This window comes from Electrophorus electricus, chromosome 13 (genome assembly GCF_041902795.1).
Source record: "Electrophorus electricus isolate QZ-2024a chromosome 13, ASM4190279v1, whole genome shotgun sequence".
In the NCBI taxonomy this organism is placed as follows: Eukaryota; Metazoa; Chordata; class Actinopteri; order Gymnotiformes; family Gymnotidae; genus Electrophorus; species Electrophorus electricus.
Window position 1 is genome coordinate 15,372,726 of NC_137509.1, and position 24,806 is coordinate 15,397,531.

A 24,806-nucleotide genomic window follows, 5' to 3' on the forward strand; every position below is an offset into this window, starting at 1 on the left:
TTATAACACCTCTTAGTTCTCTGTCAGGCTGAGGACTCAACTATATTAAACTATTGAGCTGTGAGATTTACTCAGAAACCTTCCTCCTACACAACATGCCGGGTCAAAGACAGTCAAGATGTTTATGGACAGATTAAAGTTTCTTAGCTCATGGGAAATGGGTACAGATTTAAATCATCACCAACATGGACATGGACTCCCACATGTTAAGAGAGGTTAACGATGTGAGTCCAGTACTCTGTGTGGCGCAATCAGATGTAATCAGCAAATTATTTCAGTTTTAAAATGTTATTAAAACAGACATGGCAGAATTCATTAAGGTTTGACTAAAATGACTAATTTCAATTTATAGCTAGATGTAGTACAGGTTCATGTAGTGTCCTACCACACAATAAGTTTGTGCTTTTTTAAAATTTATTTTCTGTATATTTCCAATAAAACCATGATTGTAGTAATGTGCTTGGTATGCTTCTAGTTTATGTTAAAACAGAGGCAGGTAAGGGAGAATGGCTAGACTGCTTCCAGCTGATGGAAAGGCAACAGTAATACTAATGTAGCCCATCTGAAAATGTGTTTAGTAGTGGTTTGATGTATTGCAAACATGATCTGGTAATCCAGGGATGAATAGTGATGTTTGTGTAACTGCCCCTTTAAGAGCTTTTTGGAGCGGGAGGAATGTGAAGATGTATGTGGTGGGTAGCAAGATGGTTTTCCAGTTCGGTAAATTAAATTTACTAAAGCACAGTGGTGATTTGAGAATCTTTGCATAACTGCCATTTGTGTCTAACAATGATTCAATGATAATAATGATTATGAGTATATTGTGGGAAGTTTTTTTTTTTTTTTCACTTAGGGTAGAGAAGTAGCATATCAATGTATTAGCCTTGTAGGCTAAAGGTAGTTTCTGAATAATGTCCTGGGTCACTGATGGGCTCAGAGTGAGTGTGACGCACTTGCATGCCGAGTGGTAGCGTGTTGCAGATCCTACTCAGGAGAGAAATTCACATTTGTACCTATAGAACTGACTTTAGAAAGGTACCTTTCTTTTGTTGTTTTTATTTTTTTGTGCTTATTAGAGTGAAGTGGCCATTGTAGTTTTGGCTTCAGTGTTCCCGAGCAACATCTCAGGCCTGCCTGAGATCTATTTTAGCTTTGGGGTTCTGGTTTAATTAGTATGATTATGTAGCATTTCATTGGGTGGAGGGTTTTGGGTTGAGGAAAGCAATAAGGCTGCACTAGCACACACCACTCTTTCTGTAGTGTATTAATACCCTTTTTCCTCATCCAATACATGTCTTCATTGCTTTCTAAGAGACCATAATTCCTGTATCAGACTAGTTCTGGTTTATTTAGTATGATTATGTAGCATTTCATTGGGTGGAGGGTTTTGGGTTGAAGAAGCAATAGGCTGAGAATAGCTTTGTTATAACCATAATATTTGTTTTCCACTATTCAATTGGTATATTGTTGAGTGCTAAATCTTACCTTCACCCAAGTCAGCTGTCAAAGTACAGGCACATGTTAACTGGCACCAGGATGAACATAGCACAATGCAAAAAATAAAATAAAAATCACATCAATAGACACAATTGTAATAGTAGCGCCTGACTTGTTAACAATTTCAACATTGTTGGTGAAACCCATGTTAGGCAAAACGTTGTGTTCTAAGTATACAGTGTATAAACTCAAAATATTTATTTCACCTCACATTAACTCAGAAAGATGATGCATAAATGTAAACAAATCAACTTAAGTTGATGTTATTAGCTTTTATCCCATTCAGTTGAAAAAACAAACAAAAACTGCACAAAACATCACAAATTTCCAGCAAGGTAATGTCAAATAGGGCAGGACCTATTAAGGAGTGTGTTCCGGTTCCTTGTTTTTCCACAGCTGACATCTTTTTTGACAGCTGTTTTTCCAAAGCCTCCAGCTTTTTTTCTTTTTCTTTTGCACTTCTTTGATGTCCCTTGGACTTTGAGATGAAGCACAGTTTTCCTTCTGACTCAGCTCAGCATTGTGATCAGCAGTCTTAAGCAGTACATTTATATCCTCCTCTATTCTCCTTTTTTGATTTTATCTCAATTATCTCCTCAGTTAGTGCTTTCCTTGTCTGTGTTTTCCACTCATCTTGCTTTAGTTGTTTTTGTTTATCAAGATACATGTGATATTTCTGGCTGGCAGCAACTGTAGAGAGGAGTAGCCCTCCAACATGGTTCACATGGTCATGAATTATCCGTTGAGAAATCAGTGAATGCTCTTTTAAGGTTCTCCATGATTACCTTCTTGTTACCTGAAAAACCTCTGTCAACAGTGACTGGACTATTTGAGAGGAGCAGGATTTTACTATGTTCAAAAGATGGCAAAACAGTTTGTTGGATAAATGTTCATTGTCAAATTCATCCAACCTTCCGCTTTGTTGGTTGAAGTTCCTGAAGGATTCTGACTCCGATATGAGGCTGTGGTCATAAAAGTGACAAAACTCCCACAGAATTTAATCACAGAATTTTTCTTAATTGAAGCCAGCTTCTGCAAGGAGAATAGTGGTGTATTCAGGCACTTACCTCTTTGTTCTTGAGCAGGAACCTTGGATCCAGAACAGACAGTCTTCTCACAAGGAGATATTTAAGTGGTGCCTTTTCAAAAAAGCTTTGAGACCATCTTCAGCAAAAAGAGAGGAGTAGTTGCAGTCTTTTCTCTCAGCATATTTGTTAGCACATAAAATCAGCATGGGTTTGTCAGGCTGGTTCAGGATTACCATGCAGGTCACCTTGAATGTCCTACACTGTGTCTGAATGGTCACCCTCCAGGGAGACCACAGACTGCCATTGGCTGCTCCAGAGAGGGAGGGTATTATCACAACCTTAACTTCAACCATCTCAACTCCCTCATTCTGTATCCCCATTGTTGTGATTACAGTTCCCTCCTTTGCCTCTGTTTCTAAATTACCTGCCCTATTTAAGTAAAGATCTTCAGTTTTGAAGTCTCCTGAGGCTCTCCTGAGCCATGTTTTCTGCCATTCTCTCTTCCTGTGCAATGACCCACCATATTGCTACTACCCTCTTTGGATGCCTGTCAGGACTCTTGTTTGCTGATAACAAACCTACCTTTTGATCATGAGTTTGTCTATGCATTTGGAATATAGCCCAATAATATATATGCATTTCCATCCTGACTCTCTGGTCGTTACTGACAATAACAGCCCCATAAGTCATGAATCTTGTCTTCCCATGCAAAGATGATACTGAAAAAATTGTGTGTGTTCTTTGATTGATGTCAGATTTAATAAACAAATACATTTTGTGGTGAAAAGCATTATTTTCCAATTTAGACCATTTGTGAACTTTAAGTGTTCTGCAACCTTCGGGAGGTCATTCATGCAATCCTTTCTTCATGAATTGAATATTGTAACATATATTGGGATCAACCATTCCCTATAACATAGCTTACAGCTAGTACAGAACACTGTAGCTAGGTTACTTACTAGCACTAAGCAAAGAGATCACATTACACTTGTCCTATTTTCCAACTGCTAGCTATAGTTCAGTTTAGAATTAATTTTAAATGCTTTTGTTTCTTTTTAAAGCACTTACCAGACTAGCTCCCTCTTATTTCAATAATTTATTCTATTCAACCATGCAGCAAACCCCGAGGCCTTCTTCACAGGATTTGTTGGCTGTTCCAAGGGCATGTTTTAAGCTTAGATGTTGTCTATGCCCAAGAAGACCTTACCATTTACTGTTCGCCAAGGCTCTTCTATTTCTGCTTTTAAGGCAAGTCTGAAAACCTACTTGTATAAATTTGCTTTCATGAGAGTGTAGTAATATGTAATTTGTAAGTCTTGTTTAACATAGCACTATATGCTATGTCACTATTCTCAGGAACTAGAATGTCCTGTCTTTATTGCTTTAAATTGCAATGCTGCAGTACTTTTTCCTCTAATATGAAACTACAACATAGCATTTCCTCTATTAACTATTGGACCAAAAAAGCAGGTGAAATGTGAAGGTGAACAGCTATTAGGCTTCATCCTTGCCCACCTAAAATTATCATTTATCTTCCCTAGCAACCACCAGGTACACAGCACAGTAGTTGTCAGCGTTGTCATGTCATGTCATGTCATGTCTTCCATGTATGCCCTAACCTGAGGTAACCGGAAGCCGTTGTGTAGCCACTCCACACCTACAACCCACTTCGAGGCTACAATTATTGGCTCTATCTCCACTCTAAATGCTAACGGTGAACTGGAACAACCAGTCATCATCCCCATTTCCAATCTCAGCCAGGATGTAACCAACTCTGCTGGATGTAACCAACTCTTCAAGTATTTTGCCAGTCTCCACACTCTTACACTAAAAGAAATCTTATCATCCACATTAAGAAGACATATAGGCTGAAAATATTTTATACCCATGGAATCCTTTTCTTTAGGAATAAGGATACCTCCTACACTTCTCCACTCTAATAATCCCTTTCTACCAGTTTATGAACATCATCTTCCACAAAAATATCAAGACTTCAGATGCCTTTTTATACACTTGATACGGCACTCCTTTAGGTCCTTGTGCAGAAACTGCCTTTGCATGACACACCTTGTCTTGAACCTCACTCCATTTTGGTGGGCTAACATCCATTTGCTATTCTGTTTAACCCCCAGTTGGAATATGTAGTGGCAACTCCATCTCCTTTGACTTATTGTTATCTTTATAAACACCCTCAAAATACCCCTCTAATTAACTTTTTCATACTTTTCAACTCCTTATTTCTCCTTACTAAATAAGGTCACATAATTTAAAGAATTCCTAAAGAAGGCTGCACTAACACATTCAACTCTTTCTGTAGTGTATTAATATCCTATTTCCTCCTCCAATGCAAGCCTTCATTGCTTTCTAAGAGACCTTAATTCCTGAATGAGACTGTTTCTACATACCACCTTGACTTCACTACACATTGTCCCTTTTCCTTTTCCTGCAATCTACCAAATCTTGCCATTCCATATTCATAAATAACTTTTCTAAATACATTTTACTGACCTACTCATGACCACAGCATATCACAGCAACAGCTTTGAGAACCCTTTACAACCATCTGGACTTACACGAGAATGTTTCATAAAATGTGTCCATTCTTAATCACATAATCTAATATTGTATACAGTCAAGGTGTCTGCTATGGTCTTCATGGTAGAACTACTCTTTTTTTTAAAATACTCTTAAATCTGAAATACTGATAGACCAATATACGCTAATATAAGTCAATAATTGGTAGACATGGTTGGGGTTATTTTGTTATATAAAAATCAGTTACTGATATAAAATTATCAATTTCAATTATATCGATTTCAAACTGGTCAAAATGATCATCTTGGTCATTCTACTGTTAAACATGCAAGGCCATTAATTTGAAAAGTATGTTTAATCCAGAATTTAAAACGGTTATCAGTTACTATAAGTAACCTCTACCAAACATGTCCTGCATCTGCTGATCAGTTCTGTTCCCAGTTAGGAGGTACTGTAACCTGCATTCAAATATGCAAAATTATTTCAGAAATGTATAGTGTGGAGATAATTGCCTAGGATTTCAGTGCTTCAGACGAGACCACATCAACAAAATCGGATTAATGTCAGGACTTTGAGCAGGAATGAGGTCAACCACCACATCACACGCAGATCTTAGTTCAACATTTAAAATGCTTTGTAATTAGAGCACTTTGTTATGGATTACCTGACATGATTGTTTTCAAGGCTCACCGTGCCTAAAACAAAAGTCTAGTGCTTTAAAACTTGTGAAATAAACTAAGCTGACATAAATAAACCAAATAAACTAAGCTGAACGTTTCGTGTAACAGCACTACAGGACAACATAACTATTTTTCTGTGCCTCATTTTGGCTTGCCTCTTTACTGCTTTAAATAGCACCACAGCAGTACTCTTTCTATAGTGTGAAACTACAGCATAGCATTTCCTCAAAGCTACTGGACCAATCAAATCTGTTTATAACTTTAAAACATCCATTCAGAAAAGACAAAGCCTCTTTTGCTGTTGAACAGTTGAACAAGGTACTGATTCATTAGATTTTACTATCAGTAAAAATGTTTAGTCATTTTTTCTCTCTTTGCTTCTTCATAACTGGTAAGTCATATTTTAAATAAACAATATGTTTATCCTACAATCTACCTGTTAAGTACATGGTACATATAAATAACTGGTGGATTCTAGCCATTAAAATTTTTCTTTTTTTTCTCTCCAGTTAAAACCTCTGCAGTCAATGAAATTCAAGTACAAACAGTTAGGCAGGGACTTAGTGTGGCAATTAAATGTGGCCAAAACATAGTCCAAGACAGAAAAAATCCCCAGCATTTTTTTGTTTGGTATAAAATGAGTTTAGGAAAGGTGCCTCAGTACATTATGAGAACATCTGAGGATAGTACAAAGTACAGATTTGCTCGAGCATTTGAAAATGGCCACTTCACTGTTTCTATGAGTGAAGTGATGTTTGACCTCATTATTAATGATGTCTCAGAAGATGACATTGGAACATACTTCTGTGGAACAGTGAAGGCAAATGTTGTAGAGTTTGGATCTGGGACCCTTCTGCTATTTCAAGGTAACTGCTTGCACAGGTTTACTGTTCAGCTACTTTTTTTTTTCATTGCAAGTAATGAGAGAGAACCATGAATCAGAATTCATGATTCTCTCTCATTATTTCCTGTTTTTACACATTTTTCAAGCTGAAAAGATCAAGTGGCAGCTTCAGACTGAAATGGTTTTCAAGGACAGAGAATATTCTACAGTCCAGTGTTCACTACAAGCTGTTACTGAGAGTTGCTCAGGAGAACACAGTGTCTTCTGGTTCAGACATGGCTCAAACAAATCTCGTCCAGAAATCATTTACACTCATGGAAACAGGAGTGATCAGTGTAAGACAGACTCTGATGGTGGATCTCCTACACGGACTTGTGTCTACGACCTTCCCAGGAGTTACACCAGACATTCTGATGGTGGAACTTATTACTGTGCTGTGGCTGCATGTGGGGAAATACTCTTTGGAAATGGAACTAAAGTTGATGATGAAGGTTTGAATTTTGATAAAACAGGAGATATCCCAGAATAACAAAATAATGACTACATTGCATAGTTTTAGTTAGAGGGCACCTTTGCCCCTACATTGTGTGATATTGATCCACAATATTTTTCATGATTTCAGAATATAATCTCTGGATTGTTATTGCACTGGCAACATCCAGTATATTTAACATTATTATGGTAGTTTTGGTTGGAATTCTATTTAAAAATCAACAGAAAGGTACGTTTTCTCTTTCACTACTGCTATTTTGTAACAATCTGCTAAATGTAAACACTTACTAAAGGTAAGTATTAGTAGGTTATTACCAGGAATATTACTAATAGTCCTATTTTTTCATAAAGGTGCTTCCAATTACAATCAAAGTCACATAAATCAGGTAACTGAGTAATCTGTCATGCCAATTCATGCGTTCATTTTCTTTATAATATACATGGATCTGTCCACAATAATGTATTTGTACAAAATACAGAATTATATTTTTAGCTCTGTGTGTATTTTGTCCTGTGATTAATTTGTAACGGCTCTTGTTCTGCCTCAGGCTGAGGACTTTGATGTGTCAAACTACACGGCTGTGAGATTTACACAGAAACCTTTGCGATATCCAGAGTCAAAGACAGTCAAGATGTTGAAATACAGATTAAAGTGAAATGAATATCCATCAAAATCATCACCAACATGGACAGGTATCTCTACATTTTAAGAAAGCTTAATGATATGAGTCAAGTTCTTTGAATGGTTCAAGTAAACAACTATATAACAGCTTCAAAGATAGGTAAATAAACTTATAACCCATTGTGAGAAACCGTTATCAGGGAGTAACTATCATTTTAAGGAGTCTAAACTGTGGTATGCAGTGTGCCTAGACTGCACAGAGACCTGAGGCTCACCCAAATAAGAAATGTTGCTCTGTGAAATCTTTACCAGATATTCATGAAACCACACCCTCAATGAACTCTGATCTTACTTTTAGGTGCTTTGATATATTGTAACAACTATATTGAATCTATAAATTTTTACTACATTGCTCGAGGAAATTTAATATGAGATTAATTTAATGTGTGAGTACTTAACCAGTACACCTAAATAGCAAGCTAAAAATCCATGATGTCAATTGAAACATACAAGCATATCTGACAACATTCAGAAAGCACGTGCAGTACTGTGAATTTTTTGCTAAACACACTAAGCAAATTATTCTGCCTGTTATTGTTTTCACAGGTAATGTGTTTTCTGATACAATTTACACAAAGCAATAGAGGCACGATATGATGCATAAAATACCCACATTAGGGTCACGCATTTGATATGGTTCAGTGTACTTTTATCTAACATGCAAGATGACCAAATATAGAGTGTGAGCAGGCCATCTGAGGCTGAGACTATTACTTCTTATCGTAAGATAAATTAACACACATCTGATCTTACCTTACTTTTTGGAGTGACAGAAAGGGTAGTCTAGCAAAACAATCAATGAGTCACGTCAAGTCAAATTTATTTCTAGAGTACTTTTTACAACAGTTGTTTTTACAAAGCAGCTTTATAAATGTTTGAGTCCAAGGCCCAATGAGCAAGCCAAGGGGGACAGTGGCAAGGAAAAACTCCTTAGAACATGAGGAAAAAACCTTTAGAAAAACCAACACTGCTCTGTTCTCCATCCTGCTTACTAAAACAAATGTCTTATGTCCACCTAGAAAACATATAGGATCTTTTAAAAATGGAGAATAATATGAATCAGCTACAAATGTGGCCTGTGTACCTTTCTGCCAGTAAATTTATGTGAAGCTAGTTTTAATAACTACCATTATGTTTAGTTTTGGTTTAATTTTCTTTTCTTGCTTTTCTCTATTCACTACTAACCTACATCCACAGTTTCACACACCATTTTAATATGAATTATTATATCAAGTAATGCCATCAAGCAGGCTTGAAGAGATGGGTAATTCAATTTTATTCCAGTTTAGGTAGGTCAGGGCTCTGACTCTAGTGTTAGCCAAAACCAATAGTTATTAGCATAATGTAGAATAAAGCTTCATTTTTACACTAGATTCATTCTACTATTTATTTTCAAGAACATCATCATAAATGCAACACTTCTAACCTCACTACATCATAACCTTAACCAGAAAAGTGAATAAATAATAGGTTCTCTGTAACACTAACTTTATACATGTAATGGCAATGGTGTAGGGGCAAGTATCTTGTATTCATGGTAAGAAAAATGAATGTTCTACAATAGTGTCTACAATGTAAACGTTAACATTAACATTACCCTTGTCATTGTTTTGTGTGTCATCATTGCATCAGCCACAAGAAGTCTGAGATTCAAAGACAAAAAAGAAAAAAGGAGGTGGAGTTTGTTAGTTTGAAATTTGGTTTGGCAGGGCAGTGTATGCTACATTTTGCCATTTTTAGTCCTGGTGAGTGAATTTGTGGTTATATTTTACCATGATTTTATTCAAAGTTCACCTGGTAATGTAAATTTGGTATTAGAAAAGTTGCAGGACTAATAAAAAAGCCCCAGGGCTACAGCTCCATAGCCACAGCCTAGGCAGGCCACTGGCTGTATGGTTAGCAATATGTTTCAAAATGAGTTATACGAGCATGTACAAACTGAGCTGGTGTGTTGGGATAAAGTGTCGCCCCTTGAGGAGTTCATTTGCATGGTGATTTGTTTCAACGATATTCTAAAGTATGACAATAGAAGACCAACGTCCCACTTGCAAGAGCTAGTGGGGTTACTATTTCATTCCTCATTATTCTGCCTTTATTTTCATCTTTTACCTCAACACATTATAGGTTACATTTGATTTTATGCACTGTCATTTATGAAGTATAATTATTTTAATTAAATTTAATTAAATCTCTTTATATAATATTATGTTTTATTCCTTTACATTTAGTTTTCTATTTAAATCAACAAAATGTAATATTTTATATTTGGTGAAAACATTCCCAAGTTGATATATCTCATATCTCATTGTCATGGTTGGCCAGCCATCCAGCAGGAGGGACACGCCCACTGCTACTAGGGATTACACCACTCACTCACACTGCTCTCAATCACCTGCTTATTAAATGTTTTCACCTGTTACCTATTTTCTTCTCCACTTATTTAAACCCACAGATCCAAGAAGATTGTGCTGGACTACAGATCAGAGAGTCTCTACAAATTGCTGCGCTGTCTTCCTGAAAAAGGATTGTTTTTTTGTTTATTTTATCAGTGCTTCTCTTAGTTATTCTCTTATGGAGAATAAAGAGCACTTCCTTGCTACCCCACCTCTTGCTTCCTCTGTGCTGTCTATGTCACACTCCTGGAGATACCTAATTATATCCAGAAGTCTATGTGAAGCACTAGAATTGTCACCATGTTTGAAACGTGCTATACAAATAAACTTGCCTCACCTTGCCTTGATGTTGTTTCAGATCATAAGGTTTCTGTCCCAATTAATGTTTTGAATTAGAGATCCTTCACTCCTCTAGCTCTCATAAATTCTGGTGAAGTCAGCACTTTCATAGACGAGAGCTTAATGCGAGAACTACACATTTCCTGTATACTCCTCTCTCATCCTATAAATATTAGAAACAATGACAGCAGACCTGTCGGTAAGGGCTATGTTACGACCCTGTCTAGATGGTGAGGTCACAACAGCACTTTGAAAAGACTGGTAGCAGGATGGTAGGTGGAATGATTTATCACTGGACTAAACCAGTAGACGAGGTGAAATTTTGTGTATTTAAATGGTCAACAAAGACACACATCTATATACAAACACTGAATAGCTTCAGGAGTGGTTATTTGCCAACATAACAAACAAAACCCACACTACCAAAATAAACACCACAACTAACTACACTTTACAGGATAAAAATAAAATACAATCCTACACTAACTCCCTGACAATAAACAGACAATAACCCCAAACCCAAACCAACAGGCACCACTTCCTACAATCAGTAATTATATGTAAACATACAGAAAAACCTTTCAACTATCACAGGGATCACAATCATAAATAAACACAGGGAATACTAACATACAAATCTACACATACACAAGCTAACTAGGGATATCAAGACAAGGTAAGCACAGCAAAACACTAACACAAAAAGGAGCTTGGGCAACCGCCGTTTTCTTGCAGCAGGGTCCCTATATAAGTTACAGCAAGACCAGCAATCACTCAATGAGGGGTGGGGCTAGCGACAAGGTGCACAGACAGCCCCAAATCCCGAACTGAATAAGGAGCACACTGCAGCACTCCAGGAGTGTAACAGCTATATTCCTCATAACATAATCCCCCTTCACAAATTGAAACCTGATCATTTTTATCACATATACCCCAATGCATTGAACATCAACCACAAAATCCAGTGGACTCATGGTCTGCTAGAGCAAGCATAACCTAAAAGGTAAAAATCACTGACCAATCTTTCCCTCAAAATACATGGATTTCAGGGATGGCTTTACAGAACCAAAGCCACATCAGCACCCACATCAACCCTGGAATTTTCAGTTGATCTCAGTGCAAATACAATTCCTATTAGGGCTAGGTTCTAGCCTCTCTTTTTCTACCAGAATCTCAGGCCACGGAGGGCTACATTGATGAAGCCTATAAACAAGGCTTCATTTGACCATTCACTTCCCCTTTGTCCACAGGGTTTTTTGTTAAAAAGAAGGATGTTGGTCTAAGGCCATGCATAGACTGTTGTGAAGCTTCACCTGCACATTATATATAACTTCATCTTCATAAGGGAAAGAGTGGAAGGAAGAGTTCAGTACAGTCTGAAGCCACTTTGAGTACCTTTCTATACTGCATGGAATCTCCACTGAAAAGTGGAGAGGGCCAATTCCCACAAGATTACATCTCCTTCCTGGATTATATCTGAGGGAATACAGATGGATGACCACAATATAGAGGCAGTGCACTCATGACCCAAAAAGCTCTCTGTGAAAGCACTGTAACACTTCCTTTTTTACCAAAAGTCCATCAGTTTTTACCACAGGTCCATCCAAAGTTAAATTTAGATTGCTGTTCCAATCACTTCCATGTTGCAGGGAAAGAAGTTGGACTGGACCCCCGAGTCAGAGAAAGCATTCTCTATGTTAACAAAGAGGTTCAGAATGGCCCCTCTTCTCAAGGACCTGGATCCCTCTAGACCATTTATGGTGAAGGTGGACATCACTGTGTGTTGTCCCAAAAACAAGCTGAGGTAAGTGATCTCCAGCTTCATCTACAGAATCCTCAAATGGAATTGATAATATCAACTCAAGAATATCAACTATCCATTTACTTTCAGAGTACAACACCATGTTTGGCCTCAGCACAGTTAATGCAATAATACTGTGGGACCTGTAGTTTTGACCTCTGTCCACCACCAATTTCCAGTCTTACACGTCACCCTATCTACTCATATTTATAGCTTGCGTTCACTCTCCAACATGTTGCCCCTCTCGCACAAACTTAATTGCTTTATTACTACTACCACTCTGTGATGTGTTAACTTATAGATGCTTATTATCAAATAAACACTCTAATACTTTAAACACTTTATTTATTTCTCCACACTTTCCCAGTAAATCCATTGGCCTTGTTTTCCATGCAATACTCTGCTGTGCACCATGCATCTTCTTCTTGCTAAAATGATCCTTCATACACCTTCTTTCAGGCAATGTGGCCTTATTAAATGCTTTTCAGGAATCACTTGACCCAAGGCCTATTTTTCCATTGCACTCATCCAATGGCATCCTTTTACTCTAAGGAACTCTTAGCTAACTGCTCCACCAGTTGTGAATTCCACTTCCTCCCTGATTTCATTACTAGTGCAACTGTTTTTATCACTACATCATTCAATCCATAAAAAAAATTAACTCAAGAGCCACCTTAGCACATTTAAGTTCCTCAGTTAAGATTGTCAGTGGTATCTCCAGCACTCCCATCCAATACCATGCTATACTACATAAACAATGCAGCCTATTTCTAATTTATTCAGAATCCTCTACAGCTTCTCCACTACTGTAATTGGGACCTCATACACACATTAGTTAGTGGCCATCTAATATGTGACAGTATGCCAAACTGGAAACACCACTACCACAATTTCAATTTGCTTGTAAGATATAATTATTTATGCTTTTTAACAAACGCTAGCACTTATTGTTTATAGCACTTATCATTGCTTAAGATAGAGCTTATGTATTTTGCACTTCTAGGTATCAGCATTTATCCCTGTATTCTACAGTATTCTAGTTCATTGGTATGTTTAATTCTAACCTACTACACTGTACTTGAATATATTCTATGAGTAAATAACAAAGCAGTTTTGTAAGTCGCTCTGGATACGAGCGTCTGCTAAATGCCATAAATGTAAATGTAATTACTCAGTACTATTAATAGCCTTCAACAATTCTTCCTTTAGCCTGACAAACCTGTTCTTTAGCATTTAGTGCTGCACGGTACCATCTACCTAAACTCATCACTTCTCCTTCCATTATGAAATTTCCTGCACAAGTTTTCCATTAACAATTATTAGACTTCTATATTTGTTAGATTTAACCTTCATCCTTGCCTATCTAAGATTATCATTTATCTTCTCTAGAAACCACCAGGTACACAGCACAGTAGTTGTCAGCGTTGTCATGTCTTCCATGTATGCCCTAACCTGAGGTAACCAGAAGCCATCCACACCTACAACCCACTTCGGGGCTCCATCTCCACTGTAAACAGTAACGTAAAATGGAACAACCAGCCATCATGCCCATTTCCAATCTCAGCCAGGATATGCTTAACCATTAGTAATTTTATGTGCAACCTGTAAGAATTCACATGCTTTACATAAGAAGTTATGCGACACTGGACCAAATGTTTTAGCTAAATATAAGAAAACCACATGTAGGTCCCTATTCTATTTCTATCCTGCCTGAATCAGATGCCAAATCATACTACTATTCTCCAAACAACCTGCAAATCCAGAAATGCCTGCCAGTTGTATTGATATACCAATTAGTTTAATTGTCTTCAAGTATGCTTCCAGTCTCCACAATGTAGGAAAGAATCTTACCTTCCACATTAAGAAGATTACTAAATAAGGTTTTAACATAATTGAAAGAATTCCTAAAGAAGGCTGCACTAGCACACACCACTCTTTCTGTAGTGTATTAATACCCTTTTTCCTCATCCAATACATGTCTTCATTGCTTTCTAAGAGACCATAATTCCTGAATCAGACTGGTTCTGGTTTAATTCATATGATTATGTAGCATTTCATTGGGTGGAGGGTTTTGGGTTGAAGAAGCAATGAGCTGAGAATAGCTTTGTTATAACCATAATATTTGTTTTCCACTATTCAATTGGTATATTGCTGAGTGCTAAATCTTACCTTCAGACAAGTCAGCTGTCAAAGTACAGGCACATGTTAACTGGCACCAGGATGAACATAGCACAATGCAAAAAATAAAATAAAAATCACATCAATAGACACAATTTGAATAGTAGTGCCTGACTTGTTAACAATTTCAACATTGTTGGTGAAACCCATGTTAGGCAAAACATTGTGTTCTAGGTATACAGTGTATAAACTCAAAATATTTATTTCACCTCACATTAACTCAGAAAGATGATGCGTAAATGTAAACAAATCAACGTAAGTTGATGTTATTAGCTTTTATCCCATTCAGTTGAAAAAAAAAAAAAAACTGCACAAAACACCACAAAATTCCGCAAGGTAACGTCAACTAGGGCAGAGCCTATTAAGGAGTGTGTTCTGGTTCCTTGATTTGACAGCTGTTTTTCCAAAGCCTCCAGATTGTTTTTCTTTTTCTTTTGCACCTCTTTGATGTCCCTTGGACTTTGAGACGAAGCACAGTTTTCCTTCTGACTCAGCTCAGCATTGTGATCAGCAGTCTTAAGCAGCACATTTATATCCTCCTCTATTCTCTTCTTTTTTGCTTTTATCTCAATTATCTCCTCCATTAGTCATTTCCTCTTCTGTGTTTTCTGCTCATCTTGCTTTAGATGTATTTGGTTATCAAGATACATGTGATATTTCTGGCTGGCAGCAACTGCAGAGAGGAGTAGATTCTTCATGCTGACTATGTTGAGTAGCCCTCCAAAATTATTCACATGGTCATGAATGATCCACTGAGAAATCAGTGAATGCTCTTAAGGTTCTCCACGATTACCATCTTCTTACCTGAAAAACCTCTGTCAACAGCGAATGGACCATTTGAGAGGACCAGGAGTTTTATCATATCCAACAGATGGCAAAACTGTTTGTTGGATGAATGTGTATCGTCAAATTCATCCAACCTTCCACTTTGTTCATTGAAGTTCCTGAAGGATTCTGACTCCAACATGAGGCTGTGGTCATAAAAGTCACAAAACTCCCAAAGAATGTAATCACAGCATTTTTCTTAATTGAAGCCAGGGTATTGTCACAATCTTTACTTCAACCCTCTCAACTCCCTCATTCTATATCCCCATTGTTGTGATTGCGGTTCCCTCCTCTGCATCTGTTTTTAAATTACCTGCCCTATTTAAGTCAAGATCTTCAGTTTTGAAGTCTCCTGAGCCTCTCCTGAGCCATGTTTTCTGCCATTCTCTCTTTCGGTGCAATGACCCACCATATTGCTACTACCCTCTTTGGATGCCTGTCAGGACTCTTGTTTGCTCATAACAAACCTACCTTTTGATTATGAGTTTGTCTATGCATTTGGAATATTGCTCAATAATATATATGCATTTCCATCCTGACTCTCTGGTCGTTTCTGACAATAACAGCCCCATAAGTCATGAATCTTGTCTTCCCATGCAAAGATGATACTGAAAAAATTGTGTGTGTTCTTTGATTGATCTCAGATTTAATAAACAAATCAATTATGTGGTGAAAAGCAATATTTTCCAATTTAGACCTTTTGTGAAGTTTAAGTGTTCTGCAACCATCGGGAGGTCATTCATGCAATCGATTCTTCATGAATTGAATACTGTAACATATATGGGATCAACCATTCCCTATAGCATAGCTTACAGATAGTAAAGAACACTGTAGCTAGGTTACTTACTAGCACTAAGTAAAGAGATCATATTACACCTGTCCTATTTTCCACCTTCTAGCTACAGTTCAGTTTAGCATTCAGTGTAAATGCTTTTGTTTCTTTTTAAAGCACTTACCAAACCAGCTCCCTCTTATATCACTAATTTATTCTATTCAACCATGCAGCAAACCCCGAGGCCTTCTTCACAGATTTTGTTGGCTGTTCCAAAGGCATGCTCTATGCTTAGATGTGACTATGTATTTGTTGTCTATGCCCAAGAAGACCTTACCATTTACTGTTCACCAAGGCTCTTCTATTTCTGCTTATAAGGCAAGTCTTAAAACCTACTTGTATAAATTTGCTTTCATGAGAGGATAATAATGTGTAATTTTGTGTTTGTGAAATTAAGTCTTGTTTAACATAGCACTATATGCTATGTCATTATTCCCAGGAACCAGAATGTCTCTTTATTGCTTTAAATGGCAACGCTGCAGTACTTTTTCCTCTAATATGAAACTACAACATAGCATTTCCTCTATTAACTATTGGACCAAAAAAGCAGGTGAAATGTGAAGGTGAACAGCTATTAGGCTTCATCCTTGCCCACCTAAAATTATCATTTATCTTCCCTAGCAACCACCAGGTACACAGCACAGTAGTTGTCAGCATTGTCATGTCATGTCATGTCATGTCATGTCATGTCTTCCATGTATGCCCTAACCTGAGGTAACCGGAAGCCGTTGTGTAGCCACTCCACACCTACAACCCACTTCGAGGCTACAATTATTGGCTCTATCTCCACTCTAAATGCTAACGGTGAACTGGAACAACCAGTCATCATCCCCATTTCCAATCTCAGCCAGGATGTAACCAACTCTGCTGGATGTAACCAACTCTTCAAGTATTTTGCCAGTCTCCACACTCTTACACTAAAAGAAATCTTATCATCCACATTAAGAAGACATATAGGCTGAAAATATTTTATACCCATGGAATCCTTTTCTTTAGGAATAAGGATACCTCCTACACTTCTCCACTCTAATAATCCCTTTCTACCAGTTTATGAACATCATCTTCCACAAAAATATCAAGACTTCAGATGCCTTTTTATACACTTGATACGGCACTCCTTTAGGTCCTTGTGCAGAAACTGCCTTTGCATGACACACCTTGTCTTGAACCTCACTCCATTTTGGTGGGCTAACATCCATTTGCTATTCTGTTTAACCCCCAGTTGGAATAGGTAGTGGCAACTCCATCTCCTTTGACTTATTGTTATCTTTATAAACACCCTCAAAATACCCCTCTAATTAACTTTTTCATACTTTTCAACTCCTTATTTCTCCTTACTAAATAAGGTCACATGATTTAAAGAATTTCTAAAGAAGGCTGCATTAGCACACTCCACTCTTTCTGTAGTGTATTAATACCCTTTTTCCTCATCCAATACATGTCTTCATTGCTTTCTAAGAGACCATAATTCCTGAATCAGACTGGTTCTGGTTTAATTCATATGATTATGTAGCATTTCATTGGGTGGAGGGTTTTGGGTTGAAGAAGCAATGAGCTGAGAATAGCTTTGTTATAACCATAATATTTGTTTTCCACTATTCAATTGGTATATTGCTGAGTGCTAAATCTTACCTTCAGACAAGTCAGCTGTCAAAGTACAGGCACATGTTAACTGGCACCAGGATGAACATAGCACAATGCAAAAAATAAAATAAAAATCACATCAATAGACACAATTTGAATAGTAGTGCCTGACTTGTTAACAATTTCAACATTGTTGGTGAAACCCATGTTAGGCAAAACATTGTGTTCTAGGTATACAGTGTATAAACTCAAAATATTTATTTCACCTCACATTAACTCAGAAAGATGATGCGTAAATGTAAACAAATCAACGTAAGTTGATGTTATTAGCTTTTATCCCATTCAGTTGAAAAAAAAAAAAAAACTGCACAAAACACCACAAAATTCCGCAAGGTAACGTCAACTAGGGCAGAGCCTATTAAGGAGTGTGTTCTGGTTCCTTGATTTGACAGCTGTTTTTCCAAAGCCTCCAGATTGTTTTTCTTTTTCTTTTGCACCTCTTTGATGTCCCTTGGACTTTGAGACGAAGCACAGTTTTCCTTCTGACTCAGCTCAGCATTGTGATCAGCAGTCTTAAGCAGCACATTTATATCCTCCTCTATTCTCTTCTTTTTTGCTTTTATCTCAATTATCTCCTCCATTAGTCATTTCCTCTTCTGTGTTTTCTGCTCATCTTGCTTTAGATGTATTTGGTTATCAAGATACATGTGATATTTCTGGCTGGCAGCAACTGCAGAGAGGAGTAGATTCTTCATGCTGACTATGTTGAGTAGCCCTCCAAAATTATTCACATGGTCATGAATGATCCACTGAGAAATCAGTGAATGCTCTTAAGGTTCTCCACGATTACCATCTTCTTACCTGAAAAACCTCTGTCAACAGCGAATGGACCATTTGAGAGGACCAGGAGTTTTATCATATCCAACAGATGGCAAAACTGTTTGTTGGATGAATGTGTATCGTCAAATTCATCCAACCTTCCACTTTGTTCATTGAAGTTCCTGAAGGATTCTGACTCCAACATGAGGCTGTGGTCATAAAAGTCACAAAACTCCCAAAGAATGTAATCACAGCATTTTTCTTAATTGAAGCCAGGGTATTGTCACAATCTTTACTTCAACCCTCTCAACTCCCTCATTCTATATCCCCATTGTTGTGATTGCGGTTCCCTCCTCTGCATCTGTTTTTAAATTACCTGCCCTATTTAAGTCAAGATCTTCAGTTTTGAAGTCTCCTGAGCCTCTCCTGAGCCATGTTTTCTGCCATTCTCTCTTTCGGTGCAATGACCCACCATATTGCTACTACCCTCTTTGGATGCCTGTCAGGACTCTTGTTTGCTCATAACAAACCTACCTTTTGATTATGAGTTTGTCTATGCATTTGGAATATTGCTCAATAATATATATGCATTTCCATCCTGACTCTCTGGTTGTTTCTGACAATAACAGCCCCATAAGTCATGAATCTTGTCTTCCCATGCAAAGATGATACTGAAAAAATTGTGTGTGTTCTTTGATTGATCTCAGATTTAATAAACAAATCAATTATGTGGTGAAAAGCAATATTTTCCAATTTAGACCTTTTGTGAAGTTTAAGTGTTCTGCAATCATCGGGAGGTCATTCATGCAATCGATTCTTCATGAATTGAATACTGTAACATATATGGGATCAACCATTCCCTATAGCATAGCTTACAGATAGTAAAGAACACTGTAGCTAGGTTACTTACTAGCACTAAGTAAAGAGATCATATTACACCTGTCCTATTTTCCACCTTCTAGCTACAGTTCAGTTTAGCATTCAGTGTAAATGCTTTTGTTTCTTTTTAAAGCACTTACCAAACCAGCTCCCTCTTATATCACTAATTTATTCTATTCAACCATGCAGCAAACCCCGAGGCCTTCTTCACAGATTTTGTTGGCTGTTCCAAAGGCATGCTCTATGCTTAGATGTGACTATGTATTTGTTGTCTATGCCCAAGAAGACCTTACCATTTACTGTTCACCAAGGCTCTTCTATTTCTGCTTATAAGGCAAGTCTTAAAACCTACTTGTATAAATTTGCTTTCATGAGAGGATAATAATGTGTAATTTTGTGTTTGTGAAATTAAGTCTTGTTTAACATAGCACTATATGCTATGTCATTATTCCCAGGAACCAGAATGTCTCTTTATTGCTTTAAATGGCAACGCTGCAGTACTTTTTCCTCTAATATGAAACTACAACATAGCATTTCCTCTATTAACTATTGGACCAAAAAAGCAGGTGAAATGTGAAGGTGAACAGCTATTAGGCTTCATCCTTGCCCACCTAAAATTATCATTTATCTTCCCTAGCAACCACCAGGTACACAGCACAGTAGTTGTCAGCATTGTCATGTCATGTCATGTCATGTCATGTCATGTCTTCCATGTATGCCCTAACCTGAGGTAACCGGAAGCCGTTGTGTAGCCACTCCACACCTACAACCCACTTCGAGGCTACAATTATTGGCTCTATCTCCACTCTAAATGCTAACGGTGAACTGGAACAACCAGTCATCATCCCCATTTCCAATCTCAGCCAGGATGTAACCAACTCTGCTGGATGTAACCAACTCTTCAAGTATTTTGCCAGTCTCCACACTCTTACACTAAAAGAAATCTTATCATCCACATTAAGAAGACATATAGGCTGAAAATATTTTATACCCATGGAATCCTTTTCTTTAGGAATAAGGATACCTCCTACACTTCTCCACTCTAATAATCCCTTTCTACCAGTTTATGAACATCATCTTCCACAAAAATATCAAGACTTCAGATGCCTTTTTATACACTTGATACGGCACTCCTTTAGGTCCTTGTGCAGAAACTGCCTTTGCATGACACACCTTGTCTTGAACCTCACTCCATTTTGGTGGGCTAACATCCATTTGCTATTCTGTTTAACCCCCAGTTGGAATATGTAGTGGCAACTCCATCTCCTTTGACTTATTGTTATCTTTATAAACACCCTCAAAATACCCCTCTAATTAACTTTTTCATACTTTTCAACTCCTTATTTCTCCTTACTAAATAAGGTCACATAATTTAAAGAATTCCTAAAGAAGGCTGCACTAACACATTCAACTCTTTCTGTAGTGTATTAATATCCTATTTCCTCCTCCAATGCAAGCCTTCATTGCTTTCTAAGAGACCTTAATTCCTGAATGAGACTGTTTCTACATACCACCTTGACTTCACTACACGTTGTCCCTTTTCCTTTTCCTGCAATCTACCAAATCTTGCCATTCCATATTCATAAATAACTTTTCTAAATACATTTTACTGACCTACTCATGACCACAGCATATCACAGCAACAGCTTTGAGAACCCTTTACAACCATCTGGACTTACACGAGAATGTTTCATAAAATGTGTCCATTCTTAATCACATAATCTAATATTGTATACAGTCAAGGTGTCTGCTATGGTCTTCATGGTAGAACTACTCTTTTTTTTAAAATACTCTTAAATCTGAAATACTGATAGACCAATATACGCTAATATAAGTCAATAATTGGTAGACATGGTTGGGGTTATTTTGTTATATAAAAATCAGTTACTGATATAAAATTATCAATTTCAATTATATCGATTTCAAACTGGTCAAAATGATCATCTTGGTCATTCTACTGTTAAACATGCAAGGCCATTAATTTGAAAAGTATGTTTAATCCAGAATTTAAAACGGTTATCAGTTACTATAAGTAACCTCTACCAAACATGTCCTGCATCTGCTGATCAGTTCTGTTCCCAGTTAGGAGGTACTGTAACCTGCATTCAAATATGCAAAATTATTTCAGAAATGTATAGTGTGGAGATAATTGCCTAGGATTTCAGTGCTTCAGACGAGACCACATCAACAAAATCGGATTAATGTCAGGACTTTGAGCAGGAATGAGGTCAACCACCACATCACACGCAGATCTTAGTTCAACATTTAAAATGCTTTGTAATTAGAGCACTTTGTTATGGATTACCTGACATGATTGTTTTCAAGGCTCACCGTGCCTAAAACAAAAGTCTAGTGCTTTAAAACTTGTGAAATAAACTAAGCTGACATAAATAAACCAAATAAACTAACCTGAACGTTTCGTGTAACAGCACTACAGGACAACATAACTATTTTTCTGTGCCTCATTTTGGCTTGCCTCTTTACTGCTTTAAATAGCACCACAGCAGTACTCTTTCTATAGTGTGAAACTACAGCATAGCATTTCCTCAAAGCTACTGGACCAATCAAATCTGTTTATAACTTTAAAACATCCATTCAGAAAAGACAAAGCCTCTTTTGCTGTTGAACAGTTGAACAAGGTACTGATTCATTAGATTTTACTATCAGTAAAAATGTTTAGTCATTTTTTCTCTCTTTGCTTCTTCATAACTGGTAAGTCATATTTTAAATAAACAATATGTTTATCCTACAATCTACCTGTTAAGTACATGGTACATATAAATAACTGGTGGATTCTAGCCATTAAAATTTTTCTTTTTTTTCTCTCCAGTTAAAACCTCTGCAGTCAATGAAATTCAAGTACAAACAGTTAGGCAGGGACTTAGTGTGGCAATTAAATGTGGCCAAAACATAGTCCAAGACAGAAAAAAATCCCCAGCATTTTTTTGTTTGGTATAAAATGAGTTTAGGAAAGGTGCCTCAGTACATTATGAGAACATCTGAGGATAGTACAAAGTACAGATTTGCTCGAGCATTTGAAAATGGCCACTTCACTGTTTCTATGAGTGAAGTGATGTTTGACCTCATTATTAATGATGTCTCAGAAGATGACATTGGAACATACTTCTGTGGAACAGTGAAGGCAAATGTTGTAGAGTTTGGATCTGGGACCCTTCTGCTATTTCAAGGTAACTGCTTGCACAGGTTTACTGTTCAGCTACTTTTTTTTTTCATTGCAAGTAATGAGAGAGAACCATGAATCAGAATTCATGATTCTCTCTCATTATTTCCTGTTTTTACACATTTTTCAAGCTGAAAAGATCAAGTGGCAGCTTCAGACTGAAATGGTTTTCAAGGACAGAGAATATTCTACAGTCCAGTGTTCACTACAAGCTGTTACTGAGAGTTGCTCAGGAGAACACAGTGTCTTCTGGTTCAGACATGGCTCAAACAAATCTCGTCCAGAAATCATTTACACTCATGGAAACAGGAGTGATCAGTGTAAGACAGACTCTGATGGTGGATCTCCTACACGGACTTGTGTCTACGACCTTCCCAGGAGTTACACCAGACATTCTGATGGTGGAACTTATTACTGTGCTGTGGCTGCATGTGGGGAAATACTCTTTGGAAATGGAACTAAAGTTGATGTTGAAGGTAAAATCTATAATAAATTATAATACTTTTTGTAATGGATTTTAGCTGTATACCTAACTATAATGAATGGGAAAAATATACCATTGTCTATGAATGAATCTGCTTTTGACCTATCGCTTTTGATAATTTCAGAAAATAACAGATGGATTGTTACTGCTTTGATAATATGTAATGTGAGCTCTGTTATCACCATCATGGCTCTGTGTGGACTTCTATATAAGAATCATCAAAAAGGTTAGATAAACTACAATGTAATTAAAGATTTGTCTTTAATGTTGGAATTATTTTTGATTTAAACATTTTTGATATTATCACAAATATTTGAACATTATTACATTTTTTTAAAGGCTCAGTTAATGTTCAATCAAGTCCCTCAAATAAGGTAAATTGTGAATTAATTGGCCTTCAAATAAAAATAGACTTAAAATCTACAAAATTACTTTTACTATACTCTTATTTTCTGCTTGGTTTATAACACCTCTCATTCTCTGTCAGGTTGAAGACACAGATGGCTTGAACTATGCTGCTTTGAGATTTGCTCAGAAACCTTCCTCCTTTGGAATTTCCAGAGTTAAGGAAAATTCAGATGTTTATGCCCGGGTCAGAATACAATAGGCTATTGATATGTTTAAATTTACATTCTGTAGGACAGACTTGAAGTGGCAATAAAACTGAACTTCCTTTTCATACTGTGGCTCTGAATCTAACCTGCTTTCTGAGATGCATACTTAATCCTAACCGGGGGTTACAGCCACATGCAGAAATGCATAAACTGCAAAACAACATGTACATTCTACAGCACAATTATGGGCAGTATATTAAATTTACAGTATCTGAACTGTACATTTAATTTACAGATTGTTACTGTATTATGTTATTACAGTATTTTCTTGCCTACTTTTAACTGGCAGCAAAGACTTCAGTATTGCTCTGTACATTTATAGAAACTAAATAAATTTTAAATTCTGTTACTGTATAAACAGGAAAATTACTACATTGCATTATATTGCACTTTACTGCTATGAGATTAATGTAATTTTACAAAATCTGTGGTTATTTTTAAGAGACTATTGCTGCAAACTTACAGGCAAATTACTATCACAACTGACATTACATTATTCAGAAACTCCATCTTCACAGCTCTGATGACTAAATTAATTATGTAACTGCTGTGATAAGTATTTTGAGGCAACAAGCATGAAAACAATTAAGATTACTAAATATTTTTTTTTAAAAACTTCACTTATAACTAATTTAGATTTTCATGCAGATCTGTCCTCTCCACAATCAAGTATATAGTAAAAAAAAAAAAAAACTTTTCTTGAATATCAAGACTTTTGTCTTATTTCATATTCACATACAATATCTTTCCAAACTCAATGCATGGGTTTTTAACACTACATAATTGTTAAAGAAACAGTTTAATAAATCTAATTTTCCACTCACACTAGATGTAGTGAAATTTGAGCTATTTGGGTGACTATTTGTTCCAGTGTTTGATAGCAACACTATCTTTGCAGCTTCACTTTTAAACTAAAGAAGCAAACTCTGGACTCAAAACATATCTTGGCTGATCAAATACATTTAGGCAAATTGTGCAAATTGGATTATTGGCTTTACAAATATATTGCTTTACAAATAACCAAAAAATAAGGTCTCTAGGAATGTATGAAACATTTTATACTAATAAATATTATTTATGGACAGGCTGTCTGGTCCTCTTGCTCATTACTTTGCCTCT

At 36.8% G+C, this 24,806-nt stretch overlaps 2 protein-coding genes across 4 annotated transcripts; both read left to right on the forward strand.

The window, feature by feature from the left end:
- Positions 1-6,023: 6,023 nt before the first annotated feature.
- Positions 6,024-10,492, forward strand: LOC145643405 (uncharacterized). 2 transcript variants are annotated; one of them, XM_081694543.1, is made up of 7 exons: positions 6,024-6,131; positions 6,250-6,606; positions 6,731-7,075; positions 7,207-7,305; positions 7,428-7,462; positions 7,625-7,769; positions 10,211-10,492. In XM_081694543.1, exons 1-6 carry the CDS (start codon positions 6,092-6,094, stop codon positions 7,730-7,732), a joined length of 984 nt encoding a protein of 327 aa, XP_081550669.1. In that variant the 5' UTR covers positions 6,024-6,091; the 3' UTR covers positions 7,733-7,769; positions 10,211-10,492. The 2 variants fall into 2 exon arrangements, with proteins under 2 accessions (XP_081550669.1, XP_081550670.1); XM_081694544.1 differs by lacking the exon at positions 7,207-7,305.
- A 1,597-nt stretch (positions 10,493-12,089) lies between these two features.
- Positions 12,090-23,752, forward strand: LOC145643498 (uncharacterized). 2 transcript variants are annotated; one of them, XM_081694921.1, is made up of 6 exons: positions 22,030-22,120; positions 22,239-22,596; positions 22,721-23,065; positions 23,198-23,299; positions 23,413-23,447; positions 23,561-23,752. In XM_081694921.1, the coding sequence occupies exons 2-6, from the start codon at positions 22,368-22,370 to the stop codon at positions 23,678-23,680; spliced, it is 831 nt and encodes a 276-aa protein (XP_081551047.1). In that variant the 5' UTR covers positions 22,030-22,120; positions 22,239-22,367; the 3' UTR covers positions 23,681-23,752. The 2 variants fall into 2 exon arrangements, with proteins under 2 accessions (XP_081551048.1, XP_081551047.1); XM_081694922.1 differs by lacking the exons at positions 22,030-22,120; positions 22,239-22,596 and adding an exon at positions 12,090-12,294 and having other exon boundaries at positions 22,968-23,065.
- The last annotated feature ends 1,054 nt before the right edge of the window (positions 23,753-24,806 follow it).